This window comes from Carassius carassius, chromosome 43 (genome assembly GCF_963082965.1).
Source record: "Carassius carassius chromosome 43, fCarCar2.1, whole genome shotgun sequence".
Lineage (NCBI taxonomy): Eukaryota > Metazoa > Chordata > Actinopteri > Cypriniformes > Cyprinidae > Carassius > Carassius carassius.
In genome coordinates this window covers 15,355,905-15,374,139 of record NC_081797.1, presented here as the reverse complement: position 1 = coordinate 15,374,139, position 18,235 = coordinate 15,355,905, and the positions used below count along the sequence as shown (strand labels likewise).

Genomic DNA, 18,235 nt, shown 5'->3' with positions numbered 1-18,235 from the left:
TGTGATTTCACCTGTTAGAACAGGTTCCTGGATCAACATCAACAATATTCCAGTCACATTTGTGGGAAACGTAAGCAGTTAATGTCAAGATTAGACTTAAAACCAGGATTAGCGGTTTCTATATCATTCTTAGTCACTTAGCACTTCCCTTTAATTATATGGGTCAGTTATAAGTAGGGTTAAGTGTAGGGGTGGGTATAAGAGTGGGACTTTGTTTTTGGACAGAAAATATGTTGATCCAGGAACATGTCTTGGCAAAATCAAGGTGACCAGTTGTAGGGTTAAAATCTTTGGTCGCCATGATTTTGCCAAGTTGAACGTGTTCCTGGATCAATTGCTTTTGTTGGTCCTGAAACAATTTTGCTCTCAACATTTCCTAATACCAAATCCAAACCATAAATCTGAAGGAAACTGCTGATTTAGAAGAACAATCTTCAAGCCTCTGACCCGTAATCTTAACCTTTTCCTTATCCCTAAAATCTGATCGGTTGATTGGAAGGTTGCAATAAGGATGCTAATCCAGGAACATGTCCTACTTGGCGATTCACATTCACTGGGTTGGGTTAGTGCTTTGATTGAGCAAAGCAATTCAATCAGTTCATTGCCTGAAAATAGGCAATGTCTTCTGAGACTACCATCAAACTCCACATGCTTTGATTCTGAGTATGGGAAAGCTAGGTTTGAAAGGAGGGAAAATGCATTCCAGGGCATGGAGTAGAAAAGACGAGGCCTGTCTGGTGGCAGCTGTTTTCATTAACACCACTTAATTCCTCCGTTGATTGTTGCAGTTCTTCACAGTTTGATTTTTGACACCTCGGAGATGCCTACATCTCCAGTGACTGTTTAGGGACACACTAGGATATTACAGCGTGTGATTTGACATGCCTCGCTAGTCTTAATACCTAGTGTTTTGTAGAGACCAGTGCTTTTTTATATCAATGATACTCATCGGCCTTATAATGAGTGGCATGGTGGTTATATCATGCGGTAATGTATTTGCAAAGTCGAGAAGTTCATTGTCAGAGCTACAGTTTACCACGGCGGTAAACATACACACATGACAAGACAAATGTTCCACTATTCTTTTCATCAGCAACTCTCAAAGCCACAGACATCTTTTTTCCACCATTACTGATAACTCGTTTGTAGTCTAATCTGGGGTTATCGCACTGAGATCTAAAGGTTTAGGAAGACGAAAACGTGCTGTTCGTTTTTGCATGCAAGTGCACATGTAGCCTTTTTTCCGCTCCACGTACACACGTGCGCGACTTAACTGCTCTGCCCAGAGGCTACAGCATGCTGTTCTGAAAGCCTTTCTTTCAGCAGTCTGCTCTAATCACAGCACTGTACCGACCACAAGTATCTCGACAGAGCAAAGCAGTTTAACCTTACCTCAAGCTGCAGTTGGACTGACTCACCAAAGAGCACGAGCACCACGCAGACAAAAACACAGTAGCCTAATAGAAGCAAAACAGCCCACCGCTAACACTAATGCTAACAGCACAGCGTGACACTAGCTAAACTACCTCCACGGCAGCTAATGCAACTTTCAACGTGGCTAATTTTCAGCTATGATACACCTCATTTGATAATCATGGAGGGTAAATTATATTTTGCTTATTAAGCGGAGACCGTTGACGGATTAGTGTTGACATAACATGAGTTAATTTATTTTCGCTGCCTCTAATGGATCACACAAGAGGTCGTGATCAGACGGTAATTTCAGAGATTTATGGCATCAGGTGTGGAGTGTGTATTTGCATTTTTGTTTTTTGTTTTATTCAGGGGATTCACAGCGCAGTTATTCCTGCTAATTTAGTGTTAAATTAGCATAGCAACCGCAGCCATTCAGGTAAACAATGATTTTACCTTTAGCCTACCACACATACAGACATATTTATAACTCTAAATGAAAATAAATCTACTGTGTTCACCATGCAGTATGTTCTATTAAAATACGGCTGTTACTTTACAGCTTATAACAAAACTTTGGGTACAGCAACAGCAAAGCCCTAAAAAATTAATAAGGGAACTCCAAATTTCAAATCTTTGTTTAGTTTAGTTTTGTTTTGAGTTTTGCTTTGCTTTGCTCTGCGTTGTATGTTGTATTATTTTTTATTTTTATTTTATTTTTATTATACTTGGTTTTTCGTGTAAATTATGGTTACTCTTGTAAATGTTTATGACAAATTAAATTTAAATTTAAGGTGAAAAGGTGTATGTTTTAGTAAATTGTTCAGCAGTACTTTTATTAAAGGGCTTGAATATTGCTATTATTTTAAAATATTTATTGGGTAATTGCAAAAAATAATCGCTTTATTATATAAATTATTAACTTGATTTGAATAGAGGGACATTACTGTTTTGTAAAAAAAAAAAAAAAAAAGTAAAAAGATGGATCGATTTGTGTGTGTGTTGTTAATTGATTAATTGCTTAAGTGTGTGATAATTGCTTAAACTATAATTACATAGGGAATAAAACCTAGTTCATACGTATAAATATATAAGTTGACATAAGCATATTTAGTAGATCATTTAGTAGATCATTCAATAAAAGGATTTTTATTAGAGGTCATGCTTCAGATGCTTCAGTAATATTTTTCTCTCTCTGTCTCTTAATGCTCTGAAATATTTCTATCTGAGATTCACGTTAGTCCAGGGTGGAGTTTAGAAGAGCAGGGGCTTATTTATGAGGCTCAAAATGGAGCTGGGTTTGGTTTGTGGCCGGAGCCAGCTCTCTCTAAGACCAGAATCATGAGCAGCCAGCTGCTAAGAAGCCTGAGCAGATTATTAGAGAGAGAGAGAGAGAGAGAGAGAGAGAGAGCTCACGAGAGGGAGGGGGTCTCCGACGGAGCGATGGAGAGAGAAAATGAAAAGGATGGTGAGATAGAGAAACTCATCAGACAGTCACTGTGTGGTGGGAGGATCAGTATGAGTCCCTCTCTCTCCTGCTATCTTCTGGAGCTCCGCTGCCAGGGCAGCCCATGTGAGCGCCTCTCTCAGCAGGCAGGACACCGAGCAGCGAGAGAGGAAAAGATGAAACCAGCCTCCTGGAGGGAGGTCAGAGAAATGGCCAGTGACACGCTCTCGCTCACTCTCTCTCTCTCCGAAAACATCTGGAGTTGCTTGCAGCCTCATCTGCCCAACTAATATTAACACACAGGAAGAGAGAGACTGCCGTCACAGCACCAAAACATGATTCCTTTTTTTAATCTCACCTTTTTCTGCCCCTACTGTTTCGTTCAAAGGCTTTATTGGCATGATAAAACAAGCTCTGCTTTGCCACAGCATTAGTTACATTAAAAATACACGCATACACACCAGAAGTTACAGGGCGTTTGTCTGGACGGAAAATGTCCCGGGACCTGTGAAGAATGGGTGTCCAGTAAATTACACTATGGTACAGTCTACTAATTGGACTAATTGTTTAAGGAATTAGGTGCTTAGAATGGGTCACGGTGAACAATTAGATAACTCGACAACCAATTATTCGAATAGTGAGATCAAGTAAATAATCTAGATTTGCTGAAATTTAAATAGATAGCTAGATAGGCTCTGGATTGAGTGCTTAAATATTGTTTGGGATAGTATTTCTGTGTTTTTTTTAATCTAATAATATTTTTTTAATATATAACCAATATTAAAATAATAATAATAATATATCATTGTAAAACACCTATTATTTGTCCTCTTTTTTTATGTAAGTCCTTACTTTTTGTGTCCCACCAACCATTCTCTCAGTCGTTTTACCATCATGACTACAAGCTGAAGAAAATAAAAAAAAAACCTTGTTTGTTGTTGTGCTTCTTTTATGACTTTCTCATGTTTGCGATGAAGCACAAGAGACAGTGACAGCCGCCCCGTACCCCCCTCACCCATCCCATCAGCCCCGGTCACAGCCACTGCAGTCTGTAGAAAAAGATCCAACCCCATTTTTCCCTCCCCTTTCATTGGCCTCTTCCTCTGCCAATCACATCCCAGGGGCGGGCCCAAGAGTGAGGGAGCGCTGATGTCATAGTCACATGGATTCTGGTGTGGTCATGCGAGGGCAGCTGAGCGGCAGAGCTATGCTGGCCAGCTGCTGCTGAAACAGCAGTGGACTGCTTGAGCTAGCACTCGCGATACCGCTCGCCTATGGACCGCCGAGCTTAATGATGTATTTTGTGATTTCAGCTATGAAAGGTAAGAGGAGAAAAGCATACTGAGGTTTTGTCTGTCCTTTTTGTAAACTTCCTTTTTTGCGAGCGAGTGTAGCTGCAAAGGGCTTTATTCATAGTCAGCCAACTCTCTGTTAGAGTGTCTCGTGCAAAGAGAAAGAGTGAGAGGGACTGCGAGAGAGAAAGAGAGCGAGTTGTGGCTTGTGCAAGTGTGAAATTAAGTTGTGGTATTGTTTTACATTTGTGCTTTGCAAGGAAATTAAGTTTGTGCTTTGATATGAATGAGAAAGTTGTGTTGCTGAAGCAGCTGAACGTCCCAAAAACAGAGAGGCTGTTAGTATTTATGATGTCTGATTTTTCTGTTCCTGAGATGCATTAGAAAAAAAATTATTTTTAACTCAACATTATACTTTTTATTATTGTTTTACGCACTCGAAGTTTCAGTTTTAAACCAAGAACTGGTGGTCTCATCGCCCCAAGTCAGAAACCGAGATTTTTTTTTGTGTTGCTGAAGGGAAAAGGTCAAGGAGACCTTGAGTCGGGACGCAGGACGTGTCGTTTGGGTTGATGTCGGTGTGTGTTGTGTTCCACTGACCTATTTTTTGGGTCACACACAGTTACACACACACACAGACTCATCTGCCACCTCTTGGCTGGATAACCTGCATTCTCACATTCATTTTTTTTTCAGTCAAAGTCTCTTAAAGATACATACACCCTCCGATCCATTAGTGCTCCATGCGTCTGTGCCGCCACACACATCCCCTCTGCTTCACACACACACAGCTGTCATTCTGTATTAGGCGAGAGGTGTTGAGAGTGGAAAAAGCAATGGATGTTGGTGTTGAGCCTCGGTAACACCACTCTTCTCCTTCGCACACTCTCCGTGAACCTCCCACTGAAAGCTTTTCGACAGTTCACCTCCACTGCACTCGCAGTTATTGCATTACCACAACACCACCTTGTGATTATAGTATCTGTGTGTTGGAGATCAGTTAAATAGCAAGCATTAATGAGTTTTTATGCAGCATCAAAATGCATCACTATGCTATATTTATACGTCTATTGTGTATAATGCTAATTTTCAAAACTGGATTTTGAAAGGACGTGCATTGAATTTTATGTTTTATGAACGTTTTTTTTTTCTTGTTCAGATCTTTGAGTGATTGGATTGGTTATACGTTCACAGGCATCTGAATGTGAAAGCGTGTTGTCTGAGTGCTCGTGTGGGTTTAGTTTTTTGCATGCATGCAGCCGTTAGTGTGTGTTTGTGGGTATGATCGTGCGTGTGTGTGTGTGTGTGTGTGTGTATTGTGGAGATCGAGCAGGTGTATGCGATAGCCTCTGACCCCGTGTCTCATGTGTGGGTTGTTCTGAAGAGGCTTACAAACTGAAAATAGAGCTCTTGGATACTGTAGGAATCCATAATCGCAGAACCAAAATACATCTACTGGGTATCTAACTCCTAAATAAAAGATTTTAGAGTGGTTGATATTGTTTGCATGGACTCGGTTGCAATATTTTGATAAAATTGTGTATTATTAGATGTTTTCTATTGAAAAGAACTTGTATTTGTGTGTCATTTTTTACTCTTTAATAAAAGATTTCCTTTTGTTTTAGAGAGGTTGATACTGTTTGCAGTGACTCAGTTACAATGTTAATAGAATTTTGTTATTAGATTGCTTTGGTTGAAAACAACTTGTATTTTTATATCATTCCAAAGTTAAAATGTTTTAATAAAAAAACGGTGTAATGTTTTAGAGAGGGTGATACTTTTTTTGCAGTTTGACTCAGTCACCATTTTTTGATAGAATTGCTTTTCAGGGTTTCCTATTGGAAACAACTTGTATTTTTATCTAATTAAATATTTTAAAACATTGCCAAAACTTAAAAATTATGAATAGACACTCTCATTTATTTTATTTTATTTTAGTAAAAGTCTTCATAAAACCAAATTTCAGTCCAGCCAGTGAAACCACATTTCATTCACATCTGGCAATTACTAAGTGTTTGCTTTGCAAGTCATTTGACAGGCATGTCGTTACAGACGCTAACGCCTTCTTGTTCGGTAATACGATACGGTTATCCGTCTTTTTTCCGATCGTACCCCTCATCTCTCCTTTTTGCCTTCCTCTTTCCCAGCCTCCTAGCCACACACTTGCCTCTCAAGTACCTAATTACCTGTAATGGAAACATCCCTCTCATTACCCTATGCAAATGAGCTAGCCTGCTCCACACAATTAAGATGAAAACTCCAAATATTAATTACATAATTAAAGAAAGTTGTTTGATGTGCCAAAGACAGAAAAAACAGGCCTGTTTCATCTGTGTGGTAATTAACCCTTTAATAAGCTATAAAGTATGTTGAAAAAGAGCTGTTTGAAACCTCACTTTTTTCGTTTTTTTTTCTTTTTTGCGTGTGATTTGCACATGTTCTGAAAAGTGCCAGACTAGAATGAATAAAAACGCATGTAGACGTTACAAACAAAGTTAAAACAAATAACATTTGCATGCAAGTGAACGTTAGGGGTTTGCCCTCTCTCTCTCTCTTTAGTTACTAGGCTAGTAGAGTGTTCTGGACTAGTGCAATTCTCTGGGCACTTCGGTAACACAGCAGAGGTTAACAACATTGGTTGTAATCCAGTTAGCCACAAAGGAAAGAAAGAGGGCAAGCAAAATCAGATTAAGGTGAAGTAAAGATGTAGCCCACTAGCTAGGGTTAAAAATAAAGAGCAAGATTACTGGCCAGCAAGGAGTGTTAAGTGGACTATTTCTGCTGTGGCTTTGGGTTTTGCTATGGAGTGTGGTAAGGAGTCACTTTTATGGAAATGTAAGTTCTACTTGGTATAGTGTTAATGTTTTTGCATTAAATATCAAGCATTTGGCAGCTTCAAAACCTAAAAATGTAAAAAAAAAACTACATTTGAAAAATAATTTATCACACTGTCTTTGAATGTCTTTGACTGTTAAAATGTTAAAATACAGAAAAGTTATCTTTTATATACAAATTATGCTGTCGTCTTGTGTAAGTGGCCAATTATTGGTCAGAATAAGTAAAAAAATAAACCAGACTTTATTGTATTTGGCAAAAACCTATCTGTGTGAATATAAGGACTGAAACATACTCAAGTGTCAATGTCTTGTATTTAGAAAAAGTTTAAAATGTAAAAACCCACATTTTGCTGCCCTTTAAAGTCGCATTAAAATTGAGGAAAAAACAACAACATTTAGATGATATTCAGAATGCTCTCTTTCTGTATAAGTGGTCAATAGTTTGAATAAGTTTAAAAATAAACCAGAATTCTAAAGTATTATTATTTTTTTAAATAGCTATTTGAATCTAAGGCATGGAATGTACTTAAATGTTAATGTCTTGTACTCAGAAAAATTCAATTTAAAATTTGTTGCATTCTCCTGGTAGCCACAGGGGGCGCTCTTGCAGACTATTGCATAATTTCTCTTCTTGTTTGGTCACGTTCTTGCAGGTCATTGTTTGTATGGCATAGTATCTATCACCACCATAAATAATAAAATGTCTCTGAAAAGACCGCATTTTCACAGTTGCGTAATTTTGTGGAGCAGGTTTTGGCAAAATTTTGCACAGCAAGTTTAGCTCTATATGTCATTGCAGTGTAACGTTTGAATGCTGTGTAATCGACTTTAATCTACTCCAGTCTAGACTTGCCAAAAGACATGACTGGATCAAACCAATGGATCAATCCTGGTGTGTGGAAGTGGGTTTTGGATTGATAAGAGCATATACACAAGCACACACACACACACACACACAAACAAACACACAGTCTGTCATCGTTTCACCTTGGAGGTTGAGTGACCATATTCCACCACAACTTGAGAATGAAGCTGAGTGCCACATTTCCACAGGTTATTACAGTAAATGGCATGTGAGAGAGACTGTCAGAGTGTGTATGAGTGTGTGTCAGAACTGTGAAATGCATTACCTGCCAGCTTGGGCACGGTGACTGCTTAATGAGATATTGACTGGCCATTGAGAGCATAGATTTTTGATTTAGCTCCAGTGGTGTGTGTGTGTGTGTGTGTGTGTGTGTGTGTGTTTAAAAAAAAAAAAAAAACAGCATCCAGAAGGTCTGAAGATGGTGAGAGAGAGAAAGTGGAGAGGATGAATGAGTGAAATCGAGACAGAGCAAACGAAAGAGAGTAGAAAATAGAGAGAGACAGAAAGAAAGAGAGAGTTTCTCTGAAGAATAGTAGTCTGGCACTTCTCCTGGTTACCCATGCAATGCACGGACACACCCATCCTCACGCTACATCTGAGCCCTGGCGCCTCGGACAGTTTGGCATGAGTCCCATGTGCCAGTCTCAACTCACCCTCTTGGCAGGCAAAACAATCTCCACTCCAAAGAAAAAAGATCCTTGTTACATCAGATGCTTCTTTCTCCGCTTAATCAAACCTGCGCTAATTTTATCCCCTTAGACTGTAAGTCAACATGAAACAAATATTTATTACAGCTGAATCATCAGTACGTATTTTCTAAGAGAAAAAAAAATATATATATTTCTAAACCATCTTCAAAATGTTACTTTTACCTTATTTGAAACAGTTTTTTAATTTCAGCTGATGTCATCAAGGCCGCTTAAAAGAACATCCCAGGTTCAGTGCAAGTTAAGCAGCATTTATGACACATTGTGTATTACTAGAAATTATTTGAACATATCTGTTGTTTAAAAAAATTGAGATTAAGTAAGTAAATTAATTGAGATAAGTAAGCTATTTTTTACAATGTAAACATGTTACCATGAATATTCTTCGTATTGTGTATATTTAACATTTATGACCCTGGAGCACAAAACCAGTCATAAGTAGCACAGGTATATTTGTAGCAATAGTCAACAATACATTGTATGGGTCAAAATAGATTTTAGATTTAGATTTCTCTTTTATGCCAAAAATCATTAGGATATTAATTAAAGATCATGTTCCATAAAGATATTTTCTAAATTTTCTTACTGTAAATATATCAAAACAATTTTTTTTGCACCATCAGATTCCAGCTTTTCATATAGTTGCATCTCAGCCAAATAGTGCTCTATCCTAACGAACCATGCATTGATGGAAGGCTTATTTATTTCAGATGATGTATAAATCTCAATATAAATTTCAATAAAAATTGACCCTTATGACTGGTTTTGTGGTCCAGGTTCATATTTATCTATTGGCTCCATTCTCTTTCATAGTAGGTTGCCCACTGTAAACCAGATCTTGTGGGAAGAAGTGCAAATATATTTTTGTGGTAATCACGATTATGCAACAAGTTCTGTTTATTTAGCCCAACCTGTCATGAACCCAGAGTTTTCCTTTTACCCAGAGTAAGTTTCAAGTGGCAGGAGCAAGTAATCCAATAAATTCCTGGCAGATAAATCATGTCCCACCCTTTATTTTTGTCTTGCCAAATATCCCAATTCACTCAAAAATGTCATAAGTAATTGGGTTGTGAATGTTGTTTCATATTGACTGAAGACTTGAAGCCAGTTTTACTGAGTTTTACTGATTATTGAACATTTTTCTGTAGATTTTGTGTGGCATCCAGTATTGTTTTTTTTTTATGTTAGAGAGACTGTTCATAGGGATAGTCATCTCATGCCTTCTGAGTAATTTCCTACATTGACTCTACGTTAAGAGCACAGTCGTAAGGAATCCTTTGATGTCTGAGGCTGTCAGAATGTATTTCAGACAGTACTTCACTGATAACACATTCACCACCGGTCCAGCTGCACCTACACACCGATGCTCTGTGCTCTCAAACAGAGTAGGGTGAAAGGTGATTATTCTCACACTCAAATGAAGTTGGAAAAGAGTAAGAGATTGTTTGAGGAAGTGGATAGGCAGACTGCACAACAGCAAGAGAAGGTATCCCGGACAAACAGTGCTGGAAGTTTTTACACACTGCCTCATTTGTCTTCAAAGAGTCCCTGAGAGCAGAGTAGTCTCGGTCCACCAGGTCAGGGTTTACTGAAGCTTCTGAGATTCAGATGAGGCTTTTACTCCAAGTCAAGATTAGTTGGGTGTACCTTGAGTGTAACCTATTAACCCAGCAGATGCATACAGATGAAACTGCACTGGACATATTTGGTTTGTGTATGCTAGTCCCTAGGGCTGGACGATTATGGCCTACAATCAAAACCTCGATTAATTGAACATTTTACCTCGAGTACGATTAATGAACGATTATTTTGTTTCTGTTTTTTTTTTTTTTTTGTCCTCATAGTTCACTGAGAAGGTTTGTACTGTAAACAGGGCCGTAGCTGGGGTTAGCAGGGCCCCGGTGCAGGTTGTACCAGTGGGCCCTGTTTGAAAGTGTTTAATTTGTATGTTCGTTCTGTTTATTTGTTTGTGCTATTTACACAGTGTTTAAGTTTTTTCAAGTTTGTAAGTGTCCAGGTACAGAAACCGAATAATTAAATATAAAATAGCACTGTAAAAATTAAACATACAGTCAAACAAAAATTAATTCAGACACCTTCAACATTTCTCACATTATCAGTTTATTTGCTATAGTTTAGAATATGGTAATAAAATATGACAAGAACTCAAGAGTTAAAATGTCAGAACAAATTCATCTTGATAATATCAGATAACTTTGATAGAAAGATGTGTAATGGATTACAATCAAACAAAACTTCAGACAACAGTCAATACTTTGTTGGCCAATTACCAAGCAATGATTAATTGTGTTTAGTCTGTGGTGTGAAAAGGTTGAATTAGCAATTCCGCAAAGGAGAGCTCAGCTCAGTGTTACTGTCTCTGTCAGACGCGGCTCTCTCTCTCGTGCGCACCGAGCACAGCGCGAGTAACCAGCTGCTCAGTTCAGTTTTTCCGCGTCTTGTGTTTGAGTGCTTTAAAGTTTTTTGAATGGTTAAATTGGCAAGTGGCAAGGCTTAATAACACGTGAAAATGATATGCTTTCATGACGACATGCAGCAGCATTCTGTCAACTGTCCTGAGCGTCTTTTTAGACTGACCTCAGCCAGACGGTTTAGATCGACTATTAAAGGTGGGATATTTTTTTCCTATTGAAAGCGCGATCTTACATCATAGCTCACTATCAGCAGTTATTTTATCTATGTTCGTAACATTTCTTATAGATTATAGCTCGGTGTAAGAGATTAATAAAGATCAGATAAAGATAAATTAGCACAGTACCAGTACGAGTGATTGCGTGTGTGAATTAGTCATACTGTCTCTATATTATTGTGAAACTGTGGGTTGTAAATAGCATAGTTCCTTCAAAAGTAGAAAAATATGCTATAATAAGTTTTGAGATTCTAAGCTACTTTAGTAATAAATCACAGGACAGCACTGACAACTAGTTTCTGTGTTCCTCTGTGTGCGCGATCTTCACAGCTACTGTTTATATGAGTGTTCGTGCCACAATGCAGCTGCGCGAACATGGTAGCTCGATATAATAATACACATCCGATCATCTAATCGCTTGAATACCCAAACCATAAAACAAATACAACTGACAAAGTTTAGTAAAGACTCAAGGCTCACCGCTCGAGCGCCATCACTATGTTTTGAACCGGCGTTCACGTCCTTGTTTTGCTTTTATGCCACTGACTGGAGAGCAGAGTCATGTGGCTACACACGCGGTAGTATGCTTTTAAGGGGGAAGTATTACGATTAAAAAACCGAAATAACCGACATGGGAAAATTAAGTCGGTAAGAGGTTCTGAATTTCGGTTTCGATTACTTTTCGATTAATCATCCAGCCCTACTAGTCCCCACCATGCACTCCTCCAGGTACAGATGCCGATGAGATTATTGTGTGAGACCGCATTGTTCTTTTGCTCTTTACTCTCATTCACAATGGCTGAATGCGGTAAACCACAGTGGTGATTGAAGGTGCTCCTAGTCGCACAGTGCTTTTCTTCTACAACTTAATTCCAAGCACATTGTTTTGCTCCTTCAGGTTTTTTTTTCCAAGGAGTGTCTTTTTCTCCTTATATTTTTTTGCCCCTCCTTCCTCCTTTTGAACACTCCTCTGAGAGCAGTCCACTAACCTTTTGAAGTTGCATCAGAGAGGAAATGGGGGAAAAAGCATTATCGATTTTGCGTTTTGTCAGACACAAAAATAAAAGAATGGAGATGCGTGCAACAGAAACTCAGGATCGGGGTCTGGACTGCTTTCCATTTTCTTTGGCCCAAATGGGGAGAGCAAGAAACCTCGGGTTCTGACTACGCCACCCTGACTCCTGGAGCTCCCAAGAGCTCTACTCCTCAAACCTGTGCTTTTGTGCTATTAATCCTTGGGTAAATCAAATCCTTTTAGACAGACAAACCTGCTCTTTCTACCCTGAAGATGTCAGATCTCTTATCCCAACTCCATCGGACCAGTATCATCTTCCCTGTGAGCTCACAGACTTGACCCGCTTTCTCTGACAAGAGTCGGAAAGGGTTGCAGAGGGTTTACTGGTAATCAAATCTGCACCACAGGCATGTATGAAGGAGTGTTGTTTGTGTTTGGAGAGAGTGAGCGATTGAGAGAAAGAGGGTGACCCAGGGGAGGTAGATGAGATCTGATTGTCTCTCTTTCTCCTCACTCTGCAGTGACCATGCTGTGACATAAGCAGAGACATCTAGGGCTTGTCTCAAGTCATTCCTAACCCACAGAGCCTGATCTAGGAGCGGGCTTGTCTCAATTTTGTTTTATTGCTCCAAAAGTAACTAATTGAGCCTCTGCTGCTGATCCCATATCAGAACTCTGCTGAGCAGACTTGGATAATATTTCAACTCTATGTGCGAGACTCCATCTGTTTTGTACTATCATCATGTTATACTAGTGTCAATGGTCATTATTCTGCAGGTTTTACACTCATCTCAGACAAGAAGGATCCACAGAGGTATCAGAGAGATAATGCAGGTCTATTCTTAGAGCTTTTCTCTATTTTCTTTCGCATTACAATCTCGATCTAAAACTTTAAATGTGTGAATATCTTTCATACGCACATCAAGCATTCTTTCAAGCACTTGAGGACATAAATGTAAGATTTGGAATTCAGGTATCAGTCAGGTAACTTGAAACTTACAAAAAAGGAACGACATATCAAAAAAAGAGGCCTCACTTTTGGTTCACAGCGAGGAGCAGGGTGCTACGGAGTGCATACTTGAGAGGCCAGGGAGTTCATCCTCCCTTCTTCACCATGGAGATCAGCTTTAATGTTCTCAAGAATGGCAGGAGAGAGAGGAGCAAAATGTGGGAGTATCCTTCTGAATTTTTATGAGATTAGGGAAAAGGACCAAAAGAGAGAGAGGGAGAAAGAGCGGGAGGAAGGCAGAACAATAGAAGCAGCTTCAAGTGGGAGGGAGATGAGCAACACTGAGTTGATTTAGAGGGGTTCCTGCCGGGGCCATCGAAGGTCCCGCTGTTTCATTCTTATCCAGTATGTTCCTCCTGATCAAGCACATGTACTCACTCAAATATGAAAACAACTGAAAGATAAATGGCACTCCTGACCACTAGGTGGCAGTGTTACAGATGCAGAATACTAAAGTACTTATTTACAGATTTTTTTGGGAAGTAAATTGGCGATAGACAAGGTGACCAGACCTTGTTCATGATACGTAGGGATTTGACATGACAGTTGCAGTCAATACTTATACATGAGTACGAACACCTAATGGCAACCAGAGACGTGCCGTTTTAACTGCTGTCTGTGTGTGTGAACCTGGTGCAGCTTTCATATAGAAACACGACTTCAGTTATATCACAAGAAACGTTGGCATTTCATCTTCTAAAAGTCTGCATGCAGTCTAAGCGTGAAATTGTATCTCAAGGTAACTTTGATTAGGCCTGCTGTGTTCTAAACAAACCACATGGCATGAATTTAATTCTTCACAACAACAAGGCCAACCATTCTCAGCCCCACCGTCCTCTGAAATGTGTTATATATGCACATATATTAATTAGAAATTAAGTCATGCCTCCGTTTTAATGATGAAGATGAAAGGATTTTTCCCATTATTTGTTTAACGCATACAATAAAATCACCAGAGCTTTCCTGACGTTGTTGAAATGTTTTGAAAAGCACTGAAAGTTTTTGATAGAAACCCAAGCAAATGGCATTATTAGCATGTCCTCAACCAAATTCAATTACATCAATTAAAAGCAATAGCTTTGCTAGTCAGAACAGAGCACTGACATTTGAGATGACAGGAATTGTTTGCCTGTTGGAGTCCCGTGGGGTGATGGTAGGGGTTTCTGTTTGCTCTGTAGCAATGCATGGGTGTACCGCAGTAGGGAAGAGGGACTGTGGAGAGGCCCTTGACCTGCGCCAGAGTGAAACCCAGAGCCCCTACCATTTAAACAGACAGTCTGATTACTGATTAGGAGCTCACTCCCTGTTGTGCGGAGGAGTTTGCATGTCAGCATCCATTCTACCCAACACTGCACTGATTAAGAATGAGTTGCCGAAGACAATGAAGCCTGGACTGACTGTCGCTGTGTCTCTTTTGTTTTCTTACTGTTTGTCCATTTTTTGCTCTCTTAAAGAAACCGTTTACCCATAATTGAAAGTTATGTCATCACTTTCACTCAATTTTTTCTGTCTATCTATCTTTCTTTTTTATGAAGTTTATGTATATTGTATAATACATCGACTTACTTAATATGGTATAATACAAAAATAGTAATATTTTTACATTTATTGTCGCTTTTTATTTTTTTTCTCTGAGATTAGATTAAATGCTGGTGTTCAACCAGAGTCCGCTCTAGAGAGCCAGTAGTGTTTTGTTGTTTTGAAGGCTTTTTTTCCCTCTCTTATCCCATCTCTCTTCTTTTGTTGTTCCCCTGGGCCCCCTTGTTTCTGGATGAGAGCTCTCCCTCTGCTGAGCACAGGTTCTTGTCTGTTCTTCCTCTCTCTCTCTCTCCCTCCTTTTTTCTTTCTTTTCCTCTGTCTGGAAGTATGCTGTTAAGCTGTCCATTCCGAACAAGAGCCGCATCAGCACAAAGACAGTGAGCTCAGAGTCCACATTTCTGTCTGCCTTATTGGCTCAATCCCCAGAAAACTGTGACATCCTCATACACACCAAAATGTGTTTAGACAATAAGGGATAACATTTTAGTAAGTACAGTGACAGATTTTGTACTTGAGTGTATTTGTTTTGTGCTTTAAGGAAAATCCTGCCAGTTTTGCTAGTATATGAAACTTGTTGGAAACAATGTTGGGAACTGGATTTTCTGTCACATATATCAAAACAAGAATCACCCCCAAAATCTTTCTCAATCCCTTTCTTTTTACTGTTTAATAGATCTCAACCACCTTTATTTCCATGCAGTGACTGGTCATTACACAGCAGCGGTCATCTGCACTCCTTATTCTGTTCTTTGTTTTGTTTTCATCAGAAGTTTAGAGGGAATGGAACGGCGATGATAGTGGCATTAATTCGTCTCATATGTCGACTGAAGGACACAACATGCTCATCCACAGAGAGCCTTCTGAATCACTATCACAGTCTCTCAGACCAGCCCTCGTCTTAGAGTGTCACAAGAATACCATCACTCTGTTACCAGTTACACAATGTGGGCGGTTGTGAAATATGGTGTCTTGTCTTAGCAAAGAATGAAAACTCTTTCCAGACAGACTGCCTGTATATTGCGGGCTTTAAAAAAAAGGTCACGCTTTGTCAAGATTCTACATTATATTTAACTTCAATCAGGGTTTGAATTTCGTTGCAGGTATTGTGCATAATCTGACTCATTCCCGCAGATTCCATGCTTATATGTGGCAAACATTTCAGCGCTCGGGACACTTAGCGGAATTTATAATTTGCATATGTTTTAAAGTCTTGCCAATTTAAACATTGGAACAGCTTGTGTGTACCGAATTGGGTTGTCTTTTTTTTTTTTTTTTTTTTGCATCTTATAGTTTGTAAACAATCAAATGCTGTAAAAATACCTGTCTTGGTGACTATAAACATGAGCACAATTGGTTATATCTTACATGAATGTAAACTGTAGAGAAAGAAAATGCATGGGTGTCAATATATTGGATCCATGCATTAGTTCTTAAAGTGACAGCAGCCTAATATCCTTTCTTTTAATCTTTTAATTCAAACAACAAAACAAAAAAAAAATCACAACTTTTTACTGAATAACTTTAATGGTAAGTATTCACCTGTATTTAACTAGACTGTCCAGAGTTAATTGATTACTTTATTAATTTTTTTGTATTCTATTACTGTAAGACCTAAATGAATAATTTAATGAACTGTTTATTTTATTTATATCTTTATTCTGTTGTATTTATTTGTGCTATTGCACATTTCTTCATTTGTTTTTATTACAGACTGTTTACTTAATTAAATTTAACTGAGAGTTTGAAATGAAGCTTTCTTTTGTTTCCTTTGTGTCCCAACTCCCCCCAAATAAAAAAATAAAATCCCATGTTTTGCTTTGCCTAAAAGACAATAAAATTGGCATAATTTACTCCAATCTCCCCTGTATAGCAGGAAAAAAGTCTTTGTGTGTGACAATCAATGTGTAATCTTGATTTTGCACATTAAAAAAAGTTATGAAATGTACAAACAGATAGACCGCTGCGAGGAGGGGAGACAAAACATGCCCTTACGTGAGACTGTGCAACCACACTGTCTGAGATACTCACACACAGACAGCAGAGACACGATGAGATTTTTTGCGAGATGCGTGAGAGTTGTGAGGAAGATGTGTGCATGTTGCTTTTGTGTAGGTGGTTGCTGGTATGTGGTTCGTGTGTATGTGTTTCTGTATGGGGGACCACAGAGAAAGACAGAAAAAGGTAGAGAAATTAAACATTTGCGCACCGCATACGTATGTGTGGGTGGGTTTGTTTGCCTGATCTCATCTCGACAGCAGGTTTTGTGCTTTTAACAGTTCTTGTTTTACAAGTAAAAGGCAAAAGGAAACAGACAACAAAATCTGCATACACACAAATGTCTTTGTTATAAAATACATTTTCTTCCAGCGCCTGGTGTCTAAACTGTCAGTGAGAGGAAAACAGGAGCTCATTGAAGCTCATTACAGTGATGTGTTACAAACATCCCAGAGATTAAACCAGATCAGCGGCTGAGCATCCTTAACATCAGCTGCTGTATGTTATTTGCCGCTACGATCGAATCTCATGGCTACTCTAGCACAAGACTCCAGCCAGCTTTAATTACAAGCTGAAATTGTAAACAAAGCTGTTGATGAGAGGAGTGTGAAAATGCTCTGGGAGACGTTAGCACAATAATGGGTGCCCGGCCCGGTCAAGGAGTCTCGTTTTTTGATCTTTGACATATCTGTAGGCATTGATTAGACCGAGCCTTTGATCTGTTGTGGGATACGTTGTTGTTTGGTTTAGAGGTTTAGGGAGTTTCATAATTTATACAAAAGGGATTTACGTGTGTGTGTGTGTGTGTGTGTGTTTATTTTCGCTCTTTCCCAAGCTTGAGCAACCTTAAGTAAACAGTACGTGCTATTGTGTTCGTTTACGTCGCGCCTCTCATTAGTGATCCCTGCGGTAATTATCTGGATCATAGTGAAAATATTTTGTTCCTTATGTTCTCTCATACACAGACAGACTGCGAGCCGGCGCTACATTATTGATTAATTCCATCTGAAATCAGTCGAGTCCTGCACATCTTCTAAACCTAAAGACAGAGGCACTGTGTAAGAGCAATGAATTCTTAAACACTTCTCAGGACAGTTCTACCCTCGTTTTTTTAAGCGCGAAATATAAAAATGTCATCACGGTGTCCTTGATAGGCAGGATAACAGTGGAACTCACACTGTGAAGCCAATGAAGTATAGTTCTGTTGTGAGCTGAATATTTAGCTGAAACAAACAAAAAAATACAAATAAAATAAAAAACCTTTACCCCACCCCAAAAAGACAAATGATGATTAAAACTTTATGATATTACATGGACGTTGTATGTAAAAATATATAAGTATATATGTATAACCCTTTTGTATGTATATAGAACTCTATGGTTCTCTAATTACTGGAAAATACATTAGAGTCTGTTGCATGTACAGCTTTGGGTTTGCGTCAGGTTTGGATTTGTAATGAATTGAA

At 38.8% G+C, this 18,235-nt stretch overlaps 1 protein-coding gene across 2 annotated transcripts in view; it reads left to right on the top strand.

The window, feature by feature from the left end:
* LOC132125193 (nuclear receptor ROR-alpha A-like) overlaps nucleotides 1-18,235 on the top strand; it is a 318,478-nt gene that overhangs the window by 243,930 nt on the left and 56,313 nt on the right. Inside the window, exon 1 of one of the 2 annotated variants that reach the window (XM_059536478.1) lies at nucleotides 4,042-4,182. The exons of the other annotated variant lie outside the window; for it this stretch is intronic. Within the exon in view, the coding sequence (XP_059392461.1) occupies nucleotides 4,152-4,182 (31 nt within the window). The 5' untranslated portion in view covers nucleotides 4,042-4,151. Of the gene's footprint in view, nucleotides 1-4,041; nucleotides 4,183-18,235 lie in introns of those variants that run through there. 2 annotated transcript variants of the gene reach the window in all.